Source organism: Lutjanus erythropterus, chromosome 17 (assembly GCF_056507025.1).
Source record: "Lutjanus erythropterus isolate fLutEry1 chromosome 17, fLutEry1.hap2, whole genome shotgun sequence".
In the NCBI taxonomy this organism is placed as follows: Eukaryota; Metazoa; Chordata; class Actinopteri; order Lutjaniformes; family Lutjanidae; genus Lutjanus; species Lutjanus erythropterus.
In genome coordinates, this window is record NC_139333.1 from 19,607,428 (window position 1) to 19,635,108 (window position 27,681).

The following is a 27,681-nucleotide window of genomic DNA, read 5'->3' on the forward strand; positions in this document are numbered from 1 at the left end:
GCACACAGGCTATTTTTTGGATTTTTACAGCAACTACATTATTATATTTATCCATGCATTTAAGATTTCACCCAGAAGATGCTGGTGGAGTACAGGACTGGTCATTGTTACGACCAGATCTCATTCTGTCATTTCTGTATCAGACCAGAAACTTCAATAGCTTCATTAGAAAGCAGTTGCAATGAAGACTGTTAACAGTGCAGTCTGTGGATATCCTGTATAACCAGCAGGACAGTGGGCCTCATGCAAGCATATGTCTGTATCCAAAACTTCTCTGAATCTCTTTCTGTGACCCTTGTTCATACAGTTGTTCTGTCAAACGCTCTTAAATGCACAAACTTGTTATTCGCTCGCTTTAACCATGACGGATACCACCTTTTCATGAGCCAGTGCATTTTTGTTTCATTCACAAAAGGTTACCCAAGAGTAAAAGAAGTCCTGCTGTCAGAAATCAGCGGATGAAATCATAACACATTTGACTGTGTTTTAGTTTTATTAGGGCCTCCAAGATAGAAAATTATAATAATGATACAGCTGCCGGTGATGAGTCATTAGAGCACCGCCGTACTGTGACAGAAAGAAAAGTGGGAAACGTTATTTTATTATATTATCAGTTATCTACAAACAGCATCGTTGCTAAAGCAAAGTGGTCGATGACTCAGATAGGAGGCAGTTGAAGGGATGTGATAGTCATGGAAATGGACGAGATAATATTATATAGTAGATAATGTAACACTGAACTGAAAAATAATAATAAAAAATAATATTCAAATTTCTTATATTTTGTTAATTTTATTTGGTAACACGTTCCATATTCCATATTCCATATTCATTCAGATTATGTCACATGCATTTATTTAAGTTGAACAAGTCATAGAGTTCAAAAATGAGTACCAAAAGCCAAATAGTGAGCTGGAGCATTGATTAATTTGTATCCCTATTTAATATACAATCTGTGGTTGAAGCTCAGGCTCGTTGCCTGCAGGTTGCAGGGACACTGAACCAACAAATGCGCAAGACAAAGGTGACATCCTGCTTTGGCAAAGACAACCAACGACTAGTCTTACAATGTGAGCTGATCAGCTGTTTATAACTTTGTTAGTTGTCTGTTGATGTAAAGCTGAGCCCCTTATCTTGAATACAAAAGCCAGCTGCTCCGAAAAAAACACATTCTGCCTGCCAGACTCCATTAACATACTGCTCAGTTTAACCGTTGTAAACATCCACTCCTTCTAAAAGATTAATACTGATACCTTACAACTCATAAACAGACACTCATTCGGCAGATGTTCTGCATAAATTTTAACTCTAACAAACGTGAAACAGGCAAAGTAAAACAGACGTTCTGGCCCAGAATGGAAACTTCACAGGAGAACGTGGTGGCTGTAGCATTTCAACTATTTCAACCTAGCATGTTTCCATAATCTCTGATGACATATCATGGTCATTTGATGATTTAGTACAGTCAATATGTTACAGATTAGTTCTTTAAGTTCAACAAAATTGTTCTCTTAAATCACTTAATCTGTTGGTATGAGTGGTTTTTGCATGAGGACCACAGTTTTTGGAAAGGCCTGTTGCTGCTGAGGTATTTTCCAGTATCATTTGAGTTCTGACAGATATCTCAAAACTAAAGCCAAAGCAGTTTATATTTTGCATGTGTTTTGGTTGAACTGGCCTTTTACTGTCCTGTGTAAAAAGTTGCGACCCTGTGCTCTGATCTGCACCACTCAATGAATGTTACAGCTCCTCTCACAAGGTACATAACCCAATAACTACAGTCACACACAAACAAGGAACCTGTAACATTTTGGTGTTATTGAATTATATTCTGTAACTAAGAACCAATAATATCACGTTTCCATAGTTGGAAAAGGATGGGACACACTCACCAATTATATGAGGGGATGTCTCGTTCTCCTCGATAACAATGTGACGGGCTCCTATAGGGATGTCAAACATTTTCAGCATTCCTAACAAGACAGAGACACGGCACGGTTCAGCTGGGAGCCTCAAAGAGCAGACAGTTTTTCTGGGCTGTAATAGAGGCCAATTATTTCTGAATCAAGACAGAAATGTTGGTTGTTTTGATGATCGTGTGGGATAGAGGCTGTGGTCAAACACAGAAGATTGAGAACATGTGTTTAAAGCCTCTAGATTAATGATTTTGAGCTTAATGATGACAGCCATCCTTTATAATGACTCATCTGAAGCAGATTTGCTGACTTCAGCACTGGCCTGGCCATCTTGTTGATGATTACCGTTCTTCTTGGGTGTCTTGGTGAGCGTCAGCTTCACAGTGCGACAGTGGGAGTTGTCCCCCTCACACACTCCACATTTGTCCTCCTGTTTGTAAGAGCCGACCTCCTTGTCGCAGCCTACGTGCTGTGAGGGGGGAAGAGCAGAGACAGTCAATCAAATCAGGGCAATGCTGCTCTGACTTTTACACAGACTGAGATGAATCCACTGGGAAAATGATGCCATGAGAAAACTCTGCATGTGGTTTGGATCCTGATGATGATGATGTTGCATATTGGAAACACACCCAGACATAACAGGAGTGTAGCCAAAACACCGAGCAGCTGGCCTACAACAGTAAAAGCCTCAACTTTATGTCCAAGGTGAGGATTGAGACAAAATAATGTCTGTGTGTGTTTGTATTAGAGCAGATTGCAGAGCTGTGCAGTATTTCCAACACAATTATTTATAGTTTAGTCATCAAATATCTGTGTAACTCCCTCTGAGGACATCATTTTCATCATAAAATATACACTCATAAAATGATGTGATTCCATTTTCCAAGCACATTACTATCTAATACTGTATACATGGTCAGCCAGTAACATCTTGTTTTACTTTTTAGTAATCATTTTTATCAATTCACCGGCATTATTCTATACATTCTAACATAATATATATGTTTAATGCTACGCAGTAACAGTTTTAGATAGATTTGCTATCATTTAGGATGGGAGGAACATGTTAACATTTAGAGAGGGGGAGCGCTAACATCAATCAACAGCAGCCACACTGACTAAATAATTACCTAAGTTTGTAAGTAATTGAGTGAGTATGTCCGTAAGTAAGTAAGTAGGTAACTATTTCCATAAGAAAGCAGGTAAGGAAGTATGTAATGAAGTATGTAAGTAAGTAAGTAATTATGTAAGTAAGTCTGTTAGTAAGCAAGTAAGTGAGTAAATAAGTAAGCTCCATAAGAAAGTAAGTAATTAAGGAAGTAAGTATGTCCATATGTAATTAAGTAAATCAGTATGTAAGTATACAAGTAAGTTAGTAATTATGTCAGTGGGTGAGTGAGTGAGTAGGAAGGAAGGAAGGAAGAATTAAGTAAGTAATTTAGTAAGCAAATAAGTAATTATATCAGTAAGTAAGTATGTGAGTAAGTATGTAAGTAATTTAGTGAGTAAGTAAGTCAGTAAGTAAGTAAGCAAGTGAGTAAATAAGGAGGTAAGTAAGTCAGTAACTATGTAAGTGAGTAAGTAAGTCAGCAAGTTGCTAAATAAGTAAGAAGTAAGTCATAAAATAAGTCAGTCTATCTATCTGTGCAGAAAACCTCATTAGACACAATTGCTTATTTTTAACAGTAAATGAAGCTGAGGTTTGTGTTTGTGAGTGCACATAGTTTTAGTGGAGACATACCAAGCACTCTCCTCGAGCGCACACACTGAAGGGGTCTGAGTAACTGCAGCGGGTCCCATCATGCATCACCTGGTTCATGAATACCACCTCTCCTGTTTCCTTTGACTTACAGCTCAGCTCACACTTACGGCCCTCTGCAAACACAAGAACACACACCCACACACACACACACACCTCAGGTCATCCAGGTATCTTCAGAGTCTGATAAAGACATCAGGCTCCTGCAAATATCATCTGTTCACTTGTGGCTTTGCAAAGAAGCTTTCAAGCTGACCTCTGAAAGGGAGAGCCAACTTCGCTTCACTCTTTACAGACTTACCATCTGGGTGCTCGTATGGCAGCCAGGTGTGCTTGATGTTTTTGTGATATTTGTTGCTCCTCTGGATGCACTGCTGAGCACGGAAGTCCTCGTAAGGGCCAGCACACTCCTCCGTGTTGCACATCTGGTAGTCAAAAGCAGAACCAGGGCAATCTCGACCACCGTATGCAGGTCTGAGCGATAACAGAAACAAAATGATGCCTTAAAAGACAACAAGACCAAAGATGCAACAACTGTCTTTTGAGGTATGATTGTTCATGTTTTCAGAGCTTTTTGAAGTTTTTGTTTAATTTAAGCTGTGAGCCTCTGCAGCCACAAACAAGTTTGTTTTTTGTTCAGCGTATTTTGACACATCAACACAGAGTTAGAGAACAAAGCATAAGACATGTAGAAAGACAGTGATGATAAGCAAAAATGAAATGAAATGTTTTTTCATACGTCAGCAGTACAATTTGCCTCATCTTCACAGGTCTAAAGACCTCAGTGGAAATGCAAGACACAATGGGCTAAAGAACATTTTAGTCCCTTGAAAGTTCCTGGGACTAAAAGTTCTGTATACTCTAGGTGATCAAAGCCTTTCCTAATATCTTCACAGCCATTGCATAAAAGCCAGATTTTAAAAAAGTGTCTGTCTTGCAGCGGTTTAAGTCAATCAAACTGTGGGAGATAGTCTCAATGTGTGGGATGCAGGACGAGGGATAAAAATGCTGGGCAGTCCCACATAAAGTGGGATACCTAGTCACCCTAAACACAGTCTGTCAGTTTGTACTGCCTAACTATGCAAGTCTGCAGAATCAAAGTTTACACTGACATAGTTAACACATGCTTAATGTGACTGTAGCTTATCTAATCTTAAGTTTCTGCTGTGATGAAATCCTATTACTGTAAACAAGACTGGTGCCTGCAGATCACGGTAGACCAAAACTCAATTATAACAACTTTGTTTTTGTCATTTCTCTTCAATAATGGTAAAAAATGCACCACTTCCTCTGTGGTATTATATTTCTGGGCCACAGTTTATTATTCTGAAGATAAATGCTTCATTATATCCTGTCTCAGTTAACCTACAATGCCGAAAAAATAATCTTGCAAAACTTAAAAAGTATATAAACATTAATAAAGTGGCAGAGATTCCTGTAGTGGCTCCCACTCTTGTACTCCAGTCACGTTTCTGTCTGAGCAAAACTTAATCAAAGCCAGCACCAGATCAAAACCTGGCTCTGCTATCCCGCTCTGCATTCACACTTTTACAGTATGTCCTCATCTGTTGGATGAACACACAGATCATATAAACTATTTGGCAACAGAAAGTTTCCTCGCTGCCACGGCACTCACGGAGGGTTATTGCACTGTCTGTTGCGTGAGCGGATTCCACCTCCGCAGGTTCTGGAGCAAGTGCTGAACTTTGACCATGAGCCCCAGCTCCCATCGTGGCCCTGAGGCTCTTGACTGGACCTCCAGATGCAATGGCCCTTGAAGCACCACTAAAAGTATAACAAAGACGGGAGAAAAAGACACAAAGATAAAGGTCAAAAAGTTCCAGACTAATGGCAGCGACATTTGAAATGTTTTTTTCTTACTTCCTATCCTAAGAGAGCTCTTTGCATTTATTAGGCTGAACAAAAAATAAGGACAATTCAAAGACACTTCCTACCTTTCCTGGTGCACACTCTGTCCCGTCCACCGGAGGACCTTTTTTGGTTTTACAAAAGTACTGGTTGTCGGGATGACTGCACCACAGTTGCTTGCAAGGGTCATAGGTTCGAAACTAAACGAGGAGAAAGCAATCATGGACATGTATGTAGATGAGTAAACAAACTCATTCATTCAGCTTTTTCATGCTTCAGGAGGGAAATCAACTCTTGCTGCACCATACATCACTATCACACATGTTATTATGTGTTTATTTGATATCTGATTTGTACTATATTATCATATTACTGTATCTCCATAAGGCATTAAAGGGATAGTTTGGATTATTTGAAGTGAGATTGTATGAGGTAGTCACCTACAGTAGATGGCCGACAGCATGCCTCCAATTTGTAGAAGGATTTGGTGAATCTGAACTAACCATTTACAGGACCAGTGAAGGATTCAGTGGCATCTAGCAGTAAGATTGCAGACTGCAAACAACTTGCCTCACCCTCCCCTTCAAAGCCTGCAGAAGATTCTCCGGTAGCCGCACAAAATGTGAACAGCTGCATCTAGAGCCAGTGTTTGGTTGTCTGTTCTGGGCTACTGTAAAAAACATGGTGGTGCAAAACTGCGGCCTCTGTATGATGGTTCAATACCAGTTTTTCAGGGAAATGTTTTCATCTTAATGTTGATATTAATTTTATGTTAATATGCATTTGTATGGATTATTGCTTTACTTAACCAAACCATCTAAAAACATGTAAAACTGTGAAACAAATATTCTACTCCAATAAAGGAAGAAATACATAATCCACAACATGACATTGAGTGATACAATACTGCTGCTGCTTTTTATTCAAACTTCACTGGAGTTTTAGCAGCACTTTTGATCTCTCAGCACGATTCAGACATTTAAAAATATAGTTAATTAAAATGCATAAATTACACTCTGTGCTACTCCTGACATGTCTCTCATTATGGCATGTCACTTAAAGTTTAGTTAAGCATTTACATGATATTTTATGCTAACTGGATTCTACTTTTTTTCATCCCAATGTCCAATCCAGACCTGATGCCAAATATATTGGATTGGCACATCTCTAATACAAAGGACTGTATCTACAGTAGCAAAGACACAACAGTAATTATAATCATCTAATAAAAACATACTTATGTTATGCTTTAATACACCAAAATCACACAATAATATAAACGACCTAAGCGGTTAAGGCAGTGGTAGAGCAGCAGCTCTTGTGTTCTGTTTTTGCCAAGGAGTCTGGTAGCTTCAGAGAGAGAGAGAGAGATTTGGCTCATATTAGTTGAAAAATTCTAAATATAGTGTACTCTTAAATTGATATTATTATTTTAGGTGGTTGATGGTTAGGTGGTGAAATGCTAAAGTGCTGGTAACTCCGTCCACAGCAGTACATAGCTTAGCTTCCTCTCTGCCTCTCCAAACTGGTGGCGTGCCAATCACCATCTACTGTTGGTAATACACTGGCTATGGATAACTACCTTATACAATCTTTCTTCAAAATTTCAAACAATCCCTTTCACAGCTTTTCTGTTCATGTAATACATGCTTGAAAGACCTCAAGGTAATAAATCAACAAAACAATATATTGAGGATTTACAGGTGCGAGGGACTTACAGCGGTGCACATTTTATAACCAACACCAAAATCAAAACGGCACTGCTCGTCCATTGAATAATTTATCCCAGGGAGCTCAGGAAGCTTGGGCCACTTGTGTTCAAATGGGTCATCCAGCAGGCAGTCATAAGAGCTGAAGAACAGATGAGAATAACGTGGACTTAAACGTGAAGAACAGGAGAACAGACCAAATAGGAGAATGTTCTAAACAAAATCAATAACACATTGAGCTGCTGGATAAGCTGTGCAGCATCAAACCAATATGGTGCAAAGACAAAAGGAGAAATCATGGGCTGAGATAAACGCAACATACTGGATGTATCGATTCAACTCCTGCTTGCTGCAACGTGACCAGTGATAGCGGTGGAAAGCTGCTTGGACAAGTGGTGCCATGATGCTGCCCATACTGGTCTCATCAGCGCAACGATTTCCCTGGCCGTCGTGCTCCATGCCGAGCCTGATGGGAGTACAGAGGCTTATTTGACAGGAGGTACATGAAATGCCAGCAAATGACTACCTGCAAAGTCACAGTCACACTTCTTCCCTGTTATCTTAAAGTACAAACCAGAGGAGAGAACATAGGGGACTCAATGCTTTTTGAATAGAAAATGTGTCCACACAACAGAAGCTAAACTGTTCCTTAAGAAAACTTGGTCTCAATGTTCGGTCAGATTCTTAGTATTGTTAACTTATCCTTTTATCAGATATTACCTGATCTAAAGAAAATTTGATTTCTTTTCTCTTGTATTTAGCTAAAGTTCTTCAGCTGCTTGTATGCAGACAACAATAAACACTGGCACAGTGAGAAGTTTGATTAAATTTACTAAATGAAAAAAACAAATGTGCAAAACACATTCATTACACAAGATGTTTTTCTTTACAAAAATACCTGTACCCTCTACTGTGATGATGATTTTCTAAGAAAAGACTCAATTCCTGAACCCATCTATCACATCTACATTGATTTTGAGGTGATACATGTTTGAAATTGATTTTTGGGGGCTTTGTTTTCTTGCCACACAGAAGTCTCTTTCAAAGTAAAAGCTCAAGGGTAGGCAGATAGATATCAATATCACCATGGCACTCCACTCCGTAAGATGGTAAGTTCCTTTTTAGATAAATTGCATCAGTATCGGTATCTGTCAATATTGGACTTTAGCAGACTGGCAGAGGTTCAAGGAGTTAAGCAAACAGGCTATTTATTGGCTGGGAACACTAACTTCCTGGAGATACCTGGCAACTGGTTCTAGCCAAGAAAACTGCTAATTGTCATTTTCACTCTTAGACTTTTGCATGGATTAAACAAGTGAGACATAAGTTATTTATTCAGCTTCAGAGGTGCTGCTTGCTGGATTTATTACCTTTAGACAGAACCAAAATAGCTGTTTCCACTGTTTGTAGTGAAGCTAAGTTAGCTGGCCATTGTTCAACTGGGCCATTATTACGAACCCTCATCCTAGTCTGAAAAACAAACCACTGGAATCTAAAGCCTGTTATCCCAAAAAATCCATTGCTCCTAAAAATACACACCCTCCTTGCAGAAACACACCAACAACTTCAGGAAGAGTGTATATTAGCAGAGCAAAAGGTTTTTGGAGCAATGGGCATTTGTTTTTTGGGATGACATTTTGTTATGATCCAACTGACTTGTGGTCCAATTGGGTTTTTTGGACTACTGGGGTTTCAGAATAATGGGCCATTGAAACAATTGGTAGTCCCCTCATATTTACTGAATCTACTCTATCTACTGAATATCTACTCTCAAGAAGAAGGGAAATAAGAGTTTTCCCCAAAAGACAAATTCTCACTTTAAACATCACCACATTGACAGAGAGACCAGTCAAGTGGCGAGCTACGAAAATAAAGAACGGTCAAACATCAGTCATTAAATAACTGGAAACATGACATCAGATGAAAGCAAGGTCAGGTAGGTATCATAGATAGAGGAGAAACAGCTAAAATGATGTGATGCTGGGAAAATTTCATGGGAGCTGTATTTTTTTTATATTTTTTTAAATAGCAAAATCAGAATTGTAACCCCGGGAACACCTGTCAAATGCAGGGATGAAATAAACTGTCACTGACATATTACAGTCAGTTACAGAAGCTCTAAACACAAATTCAGGTGGAGCTTACATGTCTCATTATCCACCGACACACTGACAGGGCGTAGGGAGCTGTCGTTGTTAAAAACACAGGGTGCTCAAGTCTTACCAGACGTTACAGCGGTAGGTACTCGTGTATTTTCAGCTATACGGACAGAAAACTCCAGGACCAGCTGTTCGCATCGACTGATTAAAGAAATCCTTGATGAGAAAACACAAGGAGTTCCAGAAGTTGGTGAAACAGGAGCCCTCAGCTCTCTGTGGTGCTGCTGGCATCTGTCTTGTCTTTGTACTGACAGTAAACTGAAATGTTGTCTGGAGGGGGTTAGGAAACACGGTAACATCCACTAATTGGTAATGTCTCATCCCAGCATGATCTGACAACACATGAATTCTCAAAGTTTGAATAAAGAGCAATTCAAGCCTTTTCAGTGATGGTGTAGACATAAATTATTAGACAGAAACCAGTTTAATGACCTTGCAAAGTAATTACTATGGCAAGCAGGGCCTTTACTTTTATTTTCTCATCTTCTTGGAATTCTTTTACTTGCAATAGTATATGAACCTCTGCAGTTCAATGGCCTCATTTAAACTACAGTTTAAACTACTACTGCAATAGCTTAATAGAAACCCCATGTGGTGTAAAATACAAAAGCTCCCTGCTCTCTGCTGTTCCGTATGAATGCTAACCTTGATTTAAAGCATGTAAAGTAACTGAAATCTATGAAATGACATTTCTGGAGAGAAAGTTAATTGCTTCCAGTGCAGGCTTTTGTGTAAGAAAAAGGCCACCTCCATAAATAAGATGATGATCAGCTTTGTTGCATTTGTCAATGCTCCAAACATTTGCTATATGCAGTTTTTGACATCCAACAGATACGGAGCAACATTAAAGCTACTTTGGAGTCACGTTTCTGGCCAGTAGTCCAATATTTACGGTCCTTTTGGCTCTTTTGGTCTCCACTGTTCATGACATCTGCCTCTTCAATATGTTAGTGTGATAGTTGGGGGGTAAGTGTGTCCCATCAGAGGGATTAAAATGTATAGAATAATTAAGACTAACATCAAACTCTGACTGATAACTTGATATTAATAGTATGAAGATAAGTTACAGATAATATGAAGCACAGTATCCTGGCTGTGCTTATAAGATGCATGCACCATTATGCACAGGTGGCAGGTGTGTTACAGTCATTTTAAATGAGCCTGCAGACACATTATTTAGATATTTTTATTACAAATTCCTCCTGCATTGGCGGCTGCACTTTCCCTCACCTGGTTTGAATCAGGTCGAATGACAATAAGAGGTTGATTTTTCACAGCCTTATCAGTGCAACAACACATCAATAATACTCTTACATATTATACAAAAACAAATAAAACATTTTTTAATAACTGAAAACAGGAATCATAGCCTAATGCTACTGGTCACGGTCCTGAACTAACCCTCATGTGCAAAAGTCAGCATTAACGGCTTCATTTCTAAGTTGATGCACAGTGGGAACCAGCAAATGTGTGATCAGACGATAATGAGGGCAAAGATGAGGAGAAAGAGAGACAAATTTTTAATTATGGCTTTCTGTGAAGCAATGGCTGCTGTCTCTGTAAGGGGTTTGTGTTATGAGACTGTTTGTGTGATCACTGCTGATGAGGTTTGCAACAAACCCCACTCATCAGACCCAGTCATCACTGCTGCACCGTTGACTTTTTCCAAATATCTTCGTGCTGTGATCACTTTCTTTTCTAGCGTTATAGCGTAGGTGGGAGATTTATTTGCCTACAGTTCCTGATTCCATGTGATTTCTGTTGTTCACACGGGCATGAAAAAACAGACCTGAGTCACATTTGATATACCCACTAATTGATCATTTAATTAAATTGTTCTTACTTCTCTTTTCTGTTGAGAGTAGCAGTTTATGGTGCATTTCCTCGAAATTTAATTAATTATTCATGACACTTTGGCAGAGCTCCAAAATACACAATACATTCAGTGCAGCATTTTGTCACCAAGCTGGGATTCCTCAGCATTTTTCTTCAAGCCTCATGTCATGTCGAGTCTCACAGCATACAAACACAACTTGTTTATATTATCTATTAGTGTAACAGGTATTTTTTTTTTTAACAAACAGGACAGTATTCAGGATTCGGAACAGCTGCTTATGATTCTGAACCGTCCCATATTTTTCAGGACGTCTGGTCACCTTATTCACAAGCTAGTTATTACAACAGTCTGTTTTTAGAGCTTTTTCGCTGCAAACAGCTGCCTGCTGCTGTCAAAGACAGTCTCATGAGAGCTGTGAGAGTGAATTAGAATAAGTTGCAGCCAGTAATAAAACAATTAGTAGAAAGACACTAAAACAATCATTGCAGCTGAAGAGAACATACATCCAATTCAAGAAAATCCATACAAGCTTTCACTATTATTATCTACATATATTACAGTGTTCATTTAATAAATAATTAGGGGTTTAATGTGGCTCTGTGCTGAAGCGTGTGTACAGAAAGGCTTTAAAATTTAATACTTAATTCCTATAATATAACCACTGAACGTTTATTTTCTCTTAACTTCTTTAAGTCATGAAAAGCTCAAGCATGAGGCAGAGAACTGGTGGCTGCCAGTCTATCACAGAGCTAAAGCTTGTGGAGGAACATATTCACACCTTCTGGGAATTTATAGTTTTCATTTCACCTAGCATGTGTTTGGACAGAGGAAACCAGAGCACCCAGAGGAAACCCATGCAGACATGAGCAGGCAGACAGGACCCAGCTGGTCATGTCTGGTTTTAACCCAGGATGACCGCTGTGGAGGGGCCAGCTGTTCAAACCACCGAAACACTGCGCTGTCTGTTTGTATTGAATGATATTAACAAATAAATACGGTCTAATTAAACAATTGGTTTCCACCAGCCACAACTGTAACTAAGTACAACTTTTAAAAACATCTGTCAGAAAAAGCTCATGAAATGTACGTCTCATATGGCAGGAAAACATCTGAAATAAAACTAGATAATTCAGATGTGCTTGGTAGTCAAGGGAGCAAGGTGCATTTACTGTACTACCCACTAAACAGTCAACAATAGAATAGTTCTGAATAATCGAGCATTTCAGGGTTGATTAGCATGTCAAACCTAACATCATCACTAGGGTGATGAAAGTATTTTAAATCAGAAAGCTCTCAAAATACTTTGATTATACAAAACAGCATTCAAACTTTTCAGGAGTTAAACTTCAGATCAGAGTCTGAGTCAGAGTGCAGATTAAAGTTGATTTTCTTTTAAAACAGTTGCAAGAGTTCTGACTATGCTTATATTTCTCTGAAGAATAAAGATTTACTCTAATGTAATAATATTCCAATCACATCAATCAAGTATCTCCTGTCTAGCATGTTTAATAAAGGATTATCTTGATTTAGCGATGCCCTTGATTCATAGGTCCTAATCTATGGTGATGGCAGTGTGTGATAAAGTTATACAATGTCCATTATCTCTCAATATTTTCAGTCTGTTTCAAAATTCTGTTAAGTGAAAACAGTTTCCACTAAATTCACTTTAAACAGATTTTGGTATCAGTTTATTTTTAAGGGGTGTGCATGAAGCTGTCATAACCATGTCATGACACCTTTCACAAGCACGATTCTTTATGAATGTATATGACAGTTGAGACTAAGTGTCATTCAGTTGTGTCAAAGTTGATAATCATGGCGTTAACCCAACATTATCAAACATAAAGAAACTGTTAAGCTTTATTTCTAAAAATTACATTCAACTGTCATATGTGGTTGGTTTTGACACTGGCCACTAAAAGACCATTATAATATTCTGATTTAAACACAGTTTTTTGGGGGATTATTTTGGGTTTTTTTTTTTGACCTGATGATGGAACTAGCTAAAGAGTTAACAAGCTTGCTTCCATCTCATCTCAGTTAAGAGTTGCACACGGGAAGTAGCGATCATTCCCTGGCATAGCGTTAACGTTGTCAGTGTCTAGCTTTGTGTGATCGAACTCGAGATCCTGACCAGACCCTGACAAAGCACAACCTCAGAGACCGACAATGACCAGTATTGATGACAGGGATTTGGCTTCTGTCACCCCAGGGCTGAGTCAGCTAATTAGGTGGCTAGCTCCGCGGCTAACCAAGCTAACCAGCTAACACCAGCTACAAATAACAGCAGTCAGCAGTTAGCCTACATTAGCAACAAATAAACTAGCTAACTGCTGGTCAGGTAACTCTGTAAGCTAACGCACCTTGGTACTATACTCTGTCATCACTGGCTTTATAACATTCAATTACATCTTTATGACAGGTCCAAGTGGTACCACTTTAGTTTAAGTCCTGGAAATTATTCATGACACCATTACAAAAGCATTTCACAGTGAAATTAAGCTTAATGTCATCTTTTTCATCTGTACCACTTTACTTGAGGTCAAGGAAAATATTAAAAATACCCTTACTGGTCTCACAACATCCAGTGTCAAAAACAACAGTAAAACGTAATGTTGAAACAGAAGGCTAAACTGTTTCTTTAAGTTTGATCAAGTCAAGTTGTCAAGAAAGACAATAACAAAGACTTTGACAGGTTATGTCAATGTCAAGTTGTCATAACAAAGACATCTCAAACAATGACAACTTTGCATCAAAAGTTACACAACTGACACAATAAAAATTCATAAAGAGACGTCTCTGTGAGGATTCTCAGTCCTTCATGCTCATGATAAGTGTTATGACATGGTTTTGACAGTGTTTTAAGCACATCCCTTCAAATTAAGTGTTACCCAGATTTTTAGGTAATTTTTATTCATGTGTATTTTAAAAGTTGGTCTGTTTCTTACTGCAAGAGGAGACATTTTTTTCTTTCATTTTTTAATATATTTTAAGAAGTCTTAACATTTATAACATTCTTTGATTTATAAAGTTCTGTCAGCCATAAATTTCATTATATGGTGCAAGAGTTTTTGGTGATTTTAAGGATTTGCATCTTAATTTTTAAGATGCAAATGTGTGCTTCCACTAATGGTATCACAAAATCAGCTTTCAGTTTCAATAATTTAAATTTAGCTTTCAGTTTCAATAATTTAAATCAAAGGCAGACATCAGCACAGGTTACCGGCCATTATATCACACTTCATACCATAAACTTTATTTTGTAACAGCTGTCAGGGCATAAAAAAAATTACCTGTGGACCTTTACTACTCAAGACTCTGTAACCTCTGTAACCTCCAAAAAGAAGTTTCAATCGAAAAAATTGAATTGCACTGAATCATGACCTTACAGTGGGGAACTGTGACACCCCAAATTTCATCTGTGTGTTTCTGCCTGGCAGAGAAAAAAGACTGGCACCCTAAAACCATTGAGCCACAGGCGCCATTACAGTGTTGATGCTGTGAAAGTGTTTCAATCAATGAGTTAGTCATGCTTCTTGACCAGGTCTCCAAGCAGTGATGGGAATAGCATGAGCCATTTCCTGTGTGTGCTGATAAAGAGGTTAGTGACCTGTTCCTTTGTGCGAGGTGACAGTCAATCAAGCCTGGCTGTACAGTTTTTCAATGTTCACATCGCAGCAGGGGGGTGCAGGCCACAGACATTTTGTAAGGCTTTAGAGCTCCATTAGAGAAGAAGACATCTGTGTGAAATGGACTGGCGGTTATATGTAATGACTCAGGTTTATGACCGCAGGAAGAAGCTGCTCAGCCTGTTGCTACACTAACTTTAAAGTATGAGCCATAGAGCCGGACAGATGTGGAAATAAGTAACTAATTACTTTTAAGTATGCACTTCACCTCAAAGAATTTTAGGAACTTGCTTTCTTGCTGATAGAAGATGAGATGAGAAGATGAGAAAATCAGTGGTTCTTAACAGCAAGTTATAACCAGCAGCTGATCAGGTTAGCTTAGCATAAAGATTGGAAACTGCTAGCCTGGCTCTGTTTAAAGGTAACAAAAAATAGCCTACGAGCACATTACAAGCTGAAAACAAGTTTTACCTTGTTTGTTTAATCCACGCAAAAGAATAAACAAACAAACAAAAATTGTGCATATTTCAGAAAATACTGATTGCATGTACGGTGTCACTTTTGGTTCATAAAAAAATACAAAGTTTATATATATATATATTGTTATTTTTTTCAATACCATGAATGCTGCACACAAATTTTTCTATAAACCCTGAGAAAAACAAACCAAAATTCTCAATGCATCAGTAAAGTCATCTTAACACAAGCAGTCATACAGGAAATTTGCCCAAATAATATACTGTCCAAAATTAGCATTTTTTTTCGTCTAAATAAAAAAAGTTTAAGTAAACACCAAGGATATGATCAAGCATTCAAAGGAAAAGCTTCCTCTCCCCAAACAAATTGGAAACTGCACTAATCTGTCCATTCTCAAATCACAAATCAAAACTCATTTTCTGAACTGTTTTGAACATGTGTTTTATATATTTAGTGTGTTGTTTTCTATGATCGAGTGCCCTGAGGAGCAATGTATAATAAAATGTATGACTATTTTGTATTAAAGCTAACTTTCAGTATGTGATAGGTTTTTATTTTGCACTCAGTGCACTGGACACATTCCTGTGGATATGAAAACGCTTGAGGTTTGATTCCCCAATCTTAATGAGGACTATTGCTTTACTGCTTTGGTGTATGATTTGCTGACATGTTACTGTTAATACTTCAATTGTAGGGGATTTTAAAGGGAAAATTTAAACATTTTATATCTCCTTAGTGGTGATGCACCACCTAATCAAAATACCCTGTAATCTTAAAACTGAAGGTAAATTTTGGGAAAAATCTAAGTAGTAGGCTATCCCAAAATAATAGTACATGAACATCTTAAAATAGAGCATATAACATAAGTTCAGTGGCCACTTTATTACTGTGGGCAATATAATGCAGACCAAAACAACAATTATTTGGTTATTATTGAGCTGAAACTACAGATGAAAATTAGCATCTCGCTAAATCTGGTGCAACCATGTTTATAGTTCTTGTAAATGATCAATGTCATTGCACACTGCCCTTGTATAAATCCTTTTAGAAATCAAAATATATTATATTAATATATATATATTAATATTAAAGGTGTTATAGTACTGAACAACATTATATTGAGTGGTGTTCGACTGGTGCTTTCTTCCAATTTCATACATCAAGGAGGACAGATTATTAGAAACACATCTGAGTGTAATGCAGTTCTATAACAGAATGTTATAGGCATTGTAAAACTGGACTTTTTGACTGAACAGTTGTTTTGAACTGCATTAGACTGTACAGGTGTGTCTAATAAACATGCATAATCTAATAAACAAAGTTAATGTAAATACTTATGCTCACATGCTCATATGTGGTATTTATATATGGTTTTGATGCATGTATAAAGTCGGTTGTTTTTCCAACATCAGAGCTGACTGATCTCATCTTCCCGTGTGCACATGCTGAAGCAACCAGATGCTTTGTTTTGTTAAGACAACAGGGTCCCATTAAATTGCTCTGCCTAATTACAGACTACAGTTACAGTTACCATGCAAAACTATCGGCCTAATTAGATGCAGCAAGACCCTGCGAGAGTCTGCTAGAGCTTTCATCCTCACGCCATTACTCACACATGGCCGGTTTCATGAGCAACCACAAAGGCGGAGGAGAAGCCGTCCTCATGGTTCAGGGTGCAGCTCCTCAGTGGGTGGCACATCCCTGTCACTGGAGCGTAACCTGGGCAACAGAAAAAAGACCACACAGCCCTAATAATCAAGCACCAGGATAAAGGTCGGCACATTCTCATACAGCGCTCATGATCAAGGCGGAAAATGATCTTCTGATGTCACATTACTGAACTCAGTGGAGCCATATATGTGATGGGATCGCAGTCATTGTGAAGGTCTCAGTCTTTTCTCGGCTGACTCTGGAGCACAGGTTGGTTCATTGTAAGAAGAATCGGCTGAGATGATTGATTCCAATGTTTTTTTTAAGGATAAAGTCATGTATCTATGGTCTTAGATATGAAGTGCTGGAGTTCTACCCAGAACCACTTGCTTCTGAAGAGCCCTTATGGAAGAATGAGTTCTTCGAAGACAGCTGAAAGCATGTGTGTCAAAATACTGTCAACCTCAAACCTTGGTGGAGAAGGGCTTTTAGTGGGTTCGGGGTTTTTGCTGGAACCCCCTGTGTGGATTCTTGTTGGCACCCTTAGAAGGTGGAACGGTTCTGGATAGATCCCCTTCAGAGAGGATTCTAGTTGGGTCCTCTGTAGAGCCTCTCACAAAAGGTTTTGGGTGGAACTTTTCAGAGATTGTTCTAGGTAGAGCCCTGTGAAAGACTCTGGGTGGAACCTTTAAGAGGTGCTCTACCATGAACCAAAAAGCGTTCTCCCATGGGGGCGAGCTGAAGAACCCTATATGGTTTCTAGTTAGCATCTTTAAGATCTTCCAGAGGGTGCTGCCAGAGTGGCATCTAGTTTCAGCAGCTCTGACCTCTTTCTTCACTAATATTTATATATATTACTAATATATATTTCTCATATCTAGCATGCAGTTATCTTGTGCAATATATTGTATTCATATTTTTCACTGTTAAATCGTCCCATGCAATAGTATATTCATACTGTGAATTATCCAGTAGTATTTTGGTGATTGTCTTCTATTTGTGCAATCCAAGTCTCTGTTTTCTCTGCACAATGTGATATTATGTATTTTTCCTCAAACTATCATGCTACACACCATGTGTGTATTCACGTGTGCAACTATCCTGCACAATTATCCATATATACCCATGCATCTGTCTTATCTTATCTTTTCTAAGAGTGTGTATGTATGTACTGCTTTTGAGCTGATGCAGTAGATTGCGTTTGGGCAATAACACGCTCAAAATATTGAAAACAAACCCTCAAGATAAGCTAATGAGAGGGGAAAGCTTTTATTGAGTTAGTAAATTAAAGTAAATTAAATTTAAGTGAAGAAGTCTGCCTTCAGAGGCAGATGCTATCTTTCAAAACCCAAAGTACATCTTTTGGCTTTCTCTACCTGTGGAGTTACTTAATTCAATCACTGAGGCCTTTATTTCAGTATTAAAACACTTGTGTTGGAGCGGGTGTGAACAGCAGTGTAACAGCTATTGAACATCTCCTCACTTTAAATAAACAAAGTCAACTCAGAGTAAAGAGCAAGCTTTGAAGCCTGTCATCATTACCCAGCAGACATCCGCCCAGCATCACAATATCTCACAAAGTTCCCCACAACTTTAAAGCAAAGCACAAACATGAAAAACATAACTCGATCAAGAGGGTGTGCAGCGATGCAGCTTAGCGCGTTTGGTTTGGTTCAGAAGCACGCTGGTTTGTCACCTTCTCTGTGGCGGCTCTCAGATAATTTTCATGCTTTCTGACCATCAGAAGACCTTTTTGGCATGCAGGTAAAAAGCAGAAAATGCAGCAGACAGACAGCCGGTGATAAAGACTCTTGAGAAGCATGTATGTCAGGTTATTTGGTTGGTGCTGAAAAAGGGAAACATCTGCAGCAACAGTGTGATCATGACGGTGCTTCATCAAAGCCAGTTTTTGATCCAGACGGTTGATGATTTTGATTCATAAATGACAACAAAATGGACAAACTTAGTGCTGCGATTGAAATGGCGAAACATGAAAGCAGTTGTGGAGCGCGACCCTTTATCTGAAAGGCAGATAAAAGGGAATTCAGGAGAATGCACATTACATTCCCATGAAGAGGCCACTGGGAGCTTTGCACAATGAAGCGAGAAGGTGCAGCAGCAGCAGCAGCTCGGGTCAAAAATCAGTTTCTGTTCTGCCGGTGTCACGAGTGAGGAGAGAGGTGGTCTCTGTCATCTGGGGACGTATTACAGAAACTTCCTAAGTTGCTGATCCTATCTTAACTATTCGGTACAGTAACCATGGTAATTAGGGTTAGGACCTGATTTATGAACAAAGCTATTACAGATGAACAGTCCCTGTAAGTCAAAGGGCCTCATGCAAGAACCACTTGTACAAACAGATATGTTCTTACATGGTTTGTACAAGTGATTTAGGATTCAGTGTTAGTGATTTAGTGATTTAGTTGCCTCGTATTTTAAATTTACTTTCAAATATGAACACAGTTTACGAGTGGTCCAGAGCTGTTGAGTCATCTGCATTACCTACTGTCTGCACATCCTCACTTATTCTGTCCTCTGCTTCCATGACTGAGACTTTCCCTTGACCCCCTCCTCCCGGCGTGATCATCAACCACCTTAATTCCACTGTTGACACTGATAAATTACAGACTTCCTTCATGGATCTCTGACAGTTCCTATGTTTGCATCTGAATGTTTCTATCCTAACTGAGGATAGGAAAGTGTATTACACAAGATACCTAAAATCTTAAACTCTCTAACTTTAGAATAACTGTCAAGCTAATTTTCACTCTTCCACCTGTAGTAGTAGCTACCTTACTACCAAGCTAACAGTGATCACGAACAATAGCTAACAGTAGGTTCAGTTAACAGTAGCTAACGGTAGTGTCCAATAACAGTAGCTAGCAGTAGTGATAGCTAGGGGCCGCCATGTTGCAACACCATGTTTCAGCGCTGGTTCTAGATAAAGTGTTTCATGTTTTCACAAGTTTCACAGCTACTGTAGTTTCTCCTATGCGATTGGAAGGGGAGAGTGAGACGAGGTGTTTGCAAGATGACTGCTAGGGGCCACTACATCCTGCACAGTGGTCCTCTAAGTGCTGGTGGTTGTTTTTGTTTCATTTTTGTATGTCTCGATGCACGTTTCAGTATGTTTCATTGAGAAGAAAACATGAAGAAAACATGTTGCAGCTTAACAAAATGAGAATAGTAGTGTCATTTGCTTGGTAACAGACACAGAAGTTGATAAGCAATATTGAATTAGGTACTTAGCGTTTCCTAACCTGAGAAAAGACAGGATAAAGTAAGATAAGATTGGATTCCTAAAGTTAGGATTTGCATCTATAATATCAAATCTTCTTATCTTGACTTAATTTATCTTAACTTAAGATAAGAAGCTTATGTAATACAGCTCAATGTATAAATTTATAAATAATGTAATAAATGTATCAACTCATTATCAGTTAGCAAACTCATGTGTGACTCATACAGTTGTTTCATCTGCATTTCCTCAGCAACTACTCTGCAAACTGAGTGGATTTTCTTCTATTTATTCTATTTATCCCCACAGCCTAATATCTGTATCTGGATACAGAATCTACCATCTCACAGCTAAACTTTGACAAGGGAGTGTTATGTCTGCTCGTGACCCTGGGACACAGCACCAGGTCCAGCCCAACACAGAGCAAGGTGCCATAGAAACCAGGCTTGTTATGAACACAACACAACGGCCGCTATGGCAACATCCGAAGGTGTGACAAGCAAACCAGGTAGCCTCGGGTCGTCTTCTAAACATGACACTAGAGCTTTAAAAGTTAAAAATATACACAGGTCAATGCAAGATGTTGAACTTGAGCACAGAGGATGTTTTTGTTCATTTCTGGGCTCCGTTTCTCTGGCGGTTAGGCTGCTCACTTCAAATTTTGTTTTGAAGGGCTGAAAAGAAGAAATACAGTGTGAGACAAATGCTAAACTGACATGTATGGTACAAAACTCCTCCATATGATTGCATACATGTGTTATTAGGATTGAGAACTATCTACTGATTGCTTGTGAGTGAAGGACAGTATGGACTTTATTCAGTCTCAAAACCCACGCACCCATAAAAACCAGGCAAGTGCATGTGATAGGAGCGCACTGAACAGTATCCATGAGCGGAGAAGCATCCTTGCAAGAGAGCATTTCTGCTCTGGGTGCACAAATGCACTCCAGCCAGCAACAGGCTGATGTCTTGCCTCCTTTTATTGGTCACTTTGAATGCTGATATGCTCTTTGATTGGCTGTTTGGTTTAATCACTGATTCAGAGGAAGACAGGCAGTTGCCTGAGAGAACAACTATTTTAATTGGGTCATCATATAAGAGTAACCAAGTCTTATTGCCAGGGATGCACACACCAGCATATGTCAGCTCTCGAGCGAGCCTTAGCCTGGCTTAACACACCATAAGCACATCTCTCCATGCTGGTCATTTCTAATCACACCAAGAGCTAAGCGTTATTTTCGGGATTCCAAGAGGACGGGACACTATGTTTAAGCACAACTGGAAAATATGTGGAATAAGTACATAATTAAAAAGGATGCTTTTCTGCTCGCAGATACTGTTCTGTGAGTTCGTATTGCGTGCATGCGCCTGGTTTTTATGTGTGTGAGTTTTGAGACAAATTACACACCACAGAAAAACTGAATAAAAACTAACACAACACAAGAATCACAAACAAACACGTTTCTGGTTTTTCTCTACATGCCAAAAACCATCTTCAACAATATCAATCTCAATTTTTCATATCCAGGGGGGGCATCAATGTCAAGTCAGCAAGGTTTTGGAAAGTAATTATTTTCCTGCGAGGTCGCCGTCAGCAGAATTGTTTTCGTGACCTCAGCTGCAGGCTCCACTTTTAAGTTTCCACTGACCTTACCTGGGCAAGACTTGAAGCCAACCCCTTTGTGAATGGAAGCAGATATCAGCACTCAGTCTGCACAGGCCTCGATCGAGAAAAATACAGTACCTTGCATACCTGCGGGACCAAAATCTTGCCTTGTGAGGAAGATGGCGTGATCGTGGTACTCGGCGTGGTCGGGGTCGCGGCGCTGCTGTGTGTTGGCCCATCGACACACCTGCTCCAGGCTGCGGGATGGGTTGCCACGCTCGATCAGGCTTATAGACTGCAGAAATACAGAGGAAGAGAAGAGGGTTTGTGAATAGAAAATGTAATTGCTAACATGATTAATTCCCTCTAAAGGGCAGCACTCTTAAAGACTTCTCACCATTATAGCACTCAAAGTTACCTGAGAACGCTGCAAAGAGGGACCGTCTGCACAGCTAGAAACAGACTACATTCACCTTGTACCAACTGTCTGACACCTTGAAGCCATTAAGCTGAAATCCTTTAGTGAGACTTGATTTATCAAGTTAATCTGATGCTGCTCAGGTACTCATGAATGTGACAAAGGAGAGAAGAAAACAAGGATCTATAGACTCTAACTTTTTCATTTGGACAAACAGAAAGCATATTATACAGTAGTTTTACTAAGAGCTTAAAAATGTAGTTAACATGTATACAATTTGTAATGTATGGAGTGAAAACTTTTATTTTTTTGCATTTACAAGTTTTCCAAGAATTATTTCAGCACTGTAAACATGAAAAAGCTGAGAAACTTGATCTTGTTAAGTGTTTTGAAAATGTTTGACCAACTAATAATGTTTTGTTGAGATCATTTATTTCTTCTTTAATTAAAAGTTGTTTCAGACATCCCCACAAAACTGTACTTCAAAAATTGAGTAAATTTACTGAAGTGAAAGTCATTATTCACACCCAGATAATGACAAATCTTATTCACTGCTCAAGAATTTTTGGGGTTTCTAAAATTCAAAGATCTCAACTTCAACAGTCATTGTACTATTTGATTAGTCATCATCATATCTATATTACTTAAATATCATATGATTAAATACAAAAATCTCCATGAGATGTCTGGCTTAGGTTTCTTTAAGTGCCTATTACAATTACAGAAACCAGGTTTCTCATTCACACGACATTAAAGAAATGAGATTACTGGAGACTGTAATCCAGTCACTTAAAGGCATGTAAACACACCGACTGAGCCAGTCTCAGAGGAATACATTTTGCCAAAAACAGTATTTTCACTTCCCTGCCAATTAGATGAAAATCAATGCCACTCTCACATCTGTGCAGTAAATATATGGATTAATTTAGCTTTGCATAAACACTGGAAACGAGGAGAAACAGCTAGCCTAACTTTGTCCAACGGAAGCAAAATCTCATTTAAAAGCTCGCTAACGTTACTCTCATTATATTACAGTTTAATTTCCAGTTCATTATACAGTAGAATAAGAGGGGTTTTAAACTCCTGAGGTGCCCAAAGGATGTTGTGAAGCTGATAATAGGAGGCGCCATCTTCATCTGCACGCCAATCTGATTTCAAGGACAATTCAACTCTTGTAGCAGGTATTAAAAATAACTAAAAAATACAAATCTGACTATAGAGGCAGCACTATGAAAAATATACAGTTCCTTAAAGAAAAAGAGAGCAGATATTATTTCCCCTCTGCTCAATGTCTCTCCCACAGGAGCAGATTTTCATTATGAACCAAAAAACCATCCATGTGTGCATGTTTTTTCTCAAACTGGCATCGAGTGAACTGAACTGAATTGCAACTGATGTCCAATTGGATGCTGTTGTTGGAAACTGAAATAGCACAACAAGTATTAAATGGAAATGGAAAAAAACTCGTATTTAATCTCCCCTGTTATAAAAATCCATCCAAGTCAACAATAAAACTCAGTTGAGGGTGAAATAGAGCTGAGATTGACAACAACACAGCTCATACGCGGAGTGTGTGAGGACGGGAGAAATGAAAACATCCGGAGGAACTGACAAAACATTTGTTTGTGCTGCAAACATGACCGCTGACACACTGAACATATTTGAGCTCATCTAATTGGCCTCTATAAACAGAATCTCTCTTCTTTGGCAAGCAGACAGATTAAGATAAGTGCAAGATGTTCCTGAGTCTCCAGGCAGCATCAGTCAGATATGTCTGGATCATTATACCTCATACCTCATTACTGCGTATTTTGAGGCCTCCTAATTAGACTGATATTGGATTTTAGGGTGTCAAACATTTGTGACAAAGATATGTAAATGGAGGCAGGATGTTTTACAGTTTAACAATAAACTGCGTTGCAGAGGAGAGAGGGCCCGTACCCTCTGTAGATATAAACAGCTCATTCAAAGGTAATAAAAACACAATAATTCTCATTTTCAGGTGATTATACACTCATGAAAACATGCTTATGAATATTATATTCCATTTCTACCATATTCTGCCAATAGATCCCCATAAATCTCACCTTTAAGTCACAATGACGAAAAGAAAAACACTGTAGATGCTTTGACTTTAAAGGTTAAGCTTAATACATGGATAGATATGTTTGCTTTTCTTTAGTTTTTCCACTCACACCTCACTCTCTATTCTACATGCCCTTAATGTACATTATTACTATAAGAAATTAAAAACGTCTCTTTGTAATATCTGTATCTTGTGTAATATCGGTTATCATAACGAGCAGAATCCACGTCTTTACATTTAATTACCAGAATAAATGACAGATGGTACTATTACGCTGTAGTGATGAATCAGCATGAAGTAATTAAGTATTTAAAACGAAACAAATCGGACTTGGAGTTAGAAATCATGCACCACAGAAGTGTACGGTGATTTTATGATTCATGATCATAAAAATGTTTCATATCAAGTTGACACATCTGTCCATATTCACATTGTTTTTTAACTTCAGCTCGATCAGCACTCGCTCCTCTCCCTCCTCCTGTACTTCTGTGTCTTTGCACCGAGCCAGCTGCCTGCTTATATTTTCAGGTGACAGAGGTTCTCGCTTCATCACGCCCGCAACCTGATCCATTTCCAGCTGATTCAAACTATGGGTCAGGCCAATATAACAGAACGTGTGTTAATCACGTGTCAAAAAAATTTGTGGCATTAAAAGGCATTATTAACGCATTAACTGCCCTAATAATCAGAAATTATTAATCACTGAAATCACACTGAGATCTATTTTGCACTTCTCAGCTTCATTTAATAGCTCTCTTTTAGCGTCATCTTTGGTGTTAGATGCTATTTCTGCCAGCTGTCAGTCAAACACTGACTGCAGCACAGAGTGGACCTGAGGCATCATCAAGTCACCCGCTGTTAAGGGACCGTAACCAGCCAGGGGGCCCCCAAGTGCATCGAAAATGTGAACTTGCCCTTTATATTTTGGTGGCATAATTTAATCCATAGATGCACTCCAGTTTGATTCTGTTATAGGACTTAATAGCACCTTAAAGCTGCAGTATCCAAAACCTTATGCCCTGCAAAGAACCTCCCACCAAGTGACGTGCTAACATGCAAGCACATTTTACTGGGCTCAAAGCAAAATGTCATGCTGTCAACTGTTGTTCTGAACTGGAAAACTAACATCTGTTCTACTCTAACATCTGACCCAGAGGTAAGAAACAACAGCAAAAAGTGCTGCCAAGCCAAGCAGAGAGGAAGGGAGGAACCAAGACGCGTATAATCCTGGTTACCTTTGTTTGTACAGCATCCCTGTAATTGGTTAGTTATGTGCTAGATAACCCTGATTGCTGTTGTTTAACTCAGACCAGGATAAAAAATAAAAAAAAATACAAAGGGGTGGGTGCTCACAGACAGACATTTTTTAAAAGGAACCCTTCAATTAGATGTTGTGGTGACCAAAATTATAATGAAATATTATTGTCTGCTACAGCTGTAGCATTTAGGATGAATTTTGGGGAGTCATGGCCACTTTTATAAAATCAGTCAGTGTGATAACATGCACACAAGAAACCAGGTTACTCAGAGAAATCAGGGCATGACTCATGCAGCACTTGAGTACCTGCTTACTGTAAATTCACATAAATAGAAGGTGAGAAATAAGAGAAGAACGTCACCTTATTTTAACTGTTTATCTGTAAGGGTTAGAATACACTGCTTTAGAGATCAGGCTCTGTAGCGACAGCAAAATGTTTAGATTGGTACTATTAGTTTTAGTTTTAGGCAAACTTGAAATTACACGAAAATGCATCATTACATGTAATGATCTCTTCTTTTGATCTTTTCAGTTTAGAAATTTCAGAAATACATGGTGCAATGATCTTTCTCCAGGAGAAGTCGAGCTCAGGTTTAACTAATCCCCCACTCAAATTACAGCAAACCAGAGATCACGGATGCATGATGTGAAAGGAATGAGATTACTGCAGGAAGCTCACTGTAATCCAGTCACTTAAATGCATGTAAACGCACTGACTGAGTCAGTCGCACAGGAACAGTTTGACATTTTGACACGAGAGAAGATCAATACCAGTGTCACATCTGTATCATCTCATCTAATCATCTAAACCTACTTCCCAAAATGTCAAAACTATTTCTTTATATTATCTTTTCTTTTGGTGTTATGTTCAGAAACTTGTCTTTAAAGAACAGAAACACTCTGAGTCAGATTGTAGCAGCAATCAATCAGATAAACAAGCCATAGCAGCACTGCACAGATGCTATAGAAGAAATCTTTGTTTATTTATGTATTTAATTATTTTGACATGTATTTTGTTACAGTTTTGTTTTGTTTTGTTTGAGAAAAATCCTGCTTAGTATGCTAACGTCCCTGGAGCCTTTTTGAGTTTGTCTTCTGTCTTTTGCTTGTAAAATGTGGAGCCTTATCTTCAACTGCAAAACCAAATCTACCCTACGAGTACAAATAAAGCAGCCTGAACCTGAAACTGAAGTTATAAGAAATACCACTTTTTTAATTTATACATTTTTATTTCAGTATTGTATTGTTTGTTGCATTAATTTTTTTTCTTTGAGTGATTTTAAATGTCATAAATTATTGTTGTCAACATTTTAACCTTTCATTCAGTTTGGGTTTAGTGTTCTTTGTTGAATCCTGCCTCAGGTCACACCAAGTTGATGGAGCGTCTGACAAAATGAAGCTGCCTTCCTATTTTTTTTCTATTCGATCATCATGCAGTCAGTCCCTCTTGTTTTTATTCCAAAGAAAATCTAATACTACTACTGCATAATGTCCTGATGGCAATAAGAGCAATTTAATGTCCACAATGTGGAAATTTGCTTTAACAATAAAACATACCATAAAAATATAATATACAAACATACAACAGTACAGAGATCCATTTATATGATAATAGGTCTGGTTTCAAACAGTCTTGCACCAAATATCTTTATCTCTTGAGAATATATTTCCACACACAGAAAATAGCAATCATATAACACACTGCTCACCTGTCGGTACCCGACCATTATCATGCGGACAAGGACAATGTTGATGTTGGTTCCCAAAGATTCATCGTGGTAGATTTCATCAACCTGAAAGGAAATGAAGACCAGCATGTGTCATTGATATGAAGGAAGAAAAGAACACAATGTATTTGATAAAGATGACTGACAACATCTAACTATAAACAACAGCTCGATATAAAGCCAGAGCACCTACAGTCCAAGAGCACAATCAAGCACACGGCTCCTTAAGGGACAACACTGATGCAAACACACTGTTCAAACATCATGATATTTTTACCAAATACCTTGAAATAAATATTGTGATAATATTGTAGGGATGACAGGTACTTTCACACAATATTAA

The 27,681-nt window shown here is 38.5% G+C and overlaps 1 protein-coding gene across 1 annotated transcript in view; it reads right to left on the minus strand.

Annotated features, from left to right (window-relative positions):
• The window catches only part of adamts14 (ADAM metallopeptidase with thrombospondin type 1 motif, 14), a 63,736-nt gene that overhangs the window by 7,151 nt on the left and 28,904 nt on the right, over nucleotides 1-27,681 (minus strand). The window contains exons 5-15 of the mRNA XM_084740508.1: nucleotides 27,321-27,404; nucleotides 21,988-22,144; nucleotides 16,969-17,074; nucleotides 7,576-7,719; nucleotides 7,263-7,395; nucleotides 5,631-5,744; nucleotides 5,312-5,460; nucleotides 3,977-4,149; nucleotides 3,658-3,791; nucleotides 2,262-2,385; nucleotides 1,893-1,973 (exon numbers count right to left, since the gene is read on the minus strand). Of these exons, the coding sequence (XP_084596634.1) occupies nucleotides 1,893-1,973; nucleotides 2,262-2,385; nucleotides 3,658-3,791; nucleotides 3,977-4,149; nucleotides 5,312-5,460; nucleotides 5,631-5,744; nucleotides 7,263-7,395; nucleotides 7,576-7,719; nucleotides 16,969-17,074; nucleotides 21,988-22,144; nucleotides 27,321-27,404 (1,399 nt within the window). The remainder of the gene's footprint in view (nucleotides 1-1,892; nucleotides 1,974-2,261; nucleotides 2,386-3,657; nucleotides 3,792-3,976; nucleotides 4,150-5,311; nucleotides 5,461-5,630; nucleotides 5,745-7,262; nucleotides 7,396-7,575; nucleotides 7,720-16,968; nucleotides 17,075-21,987; nucleotides 22,145-27,320; nucleotides 27,405-27,681) is intronic.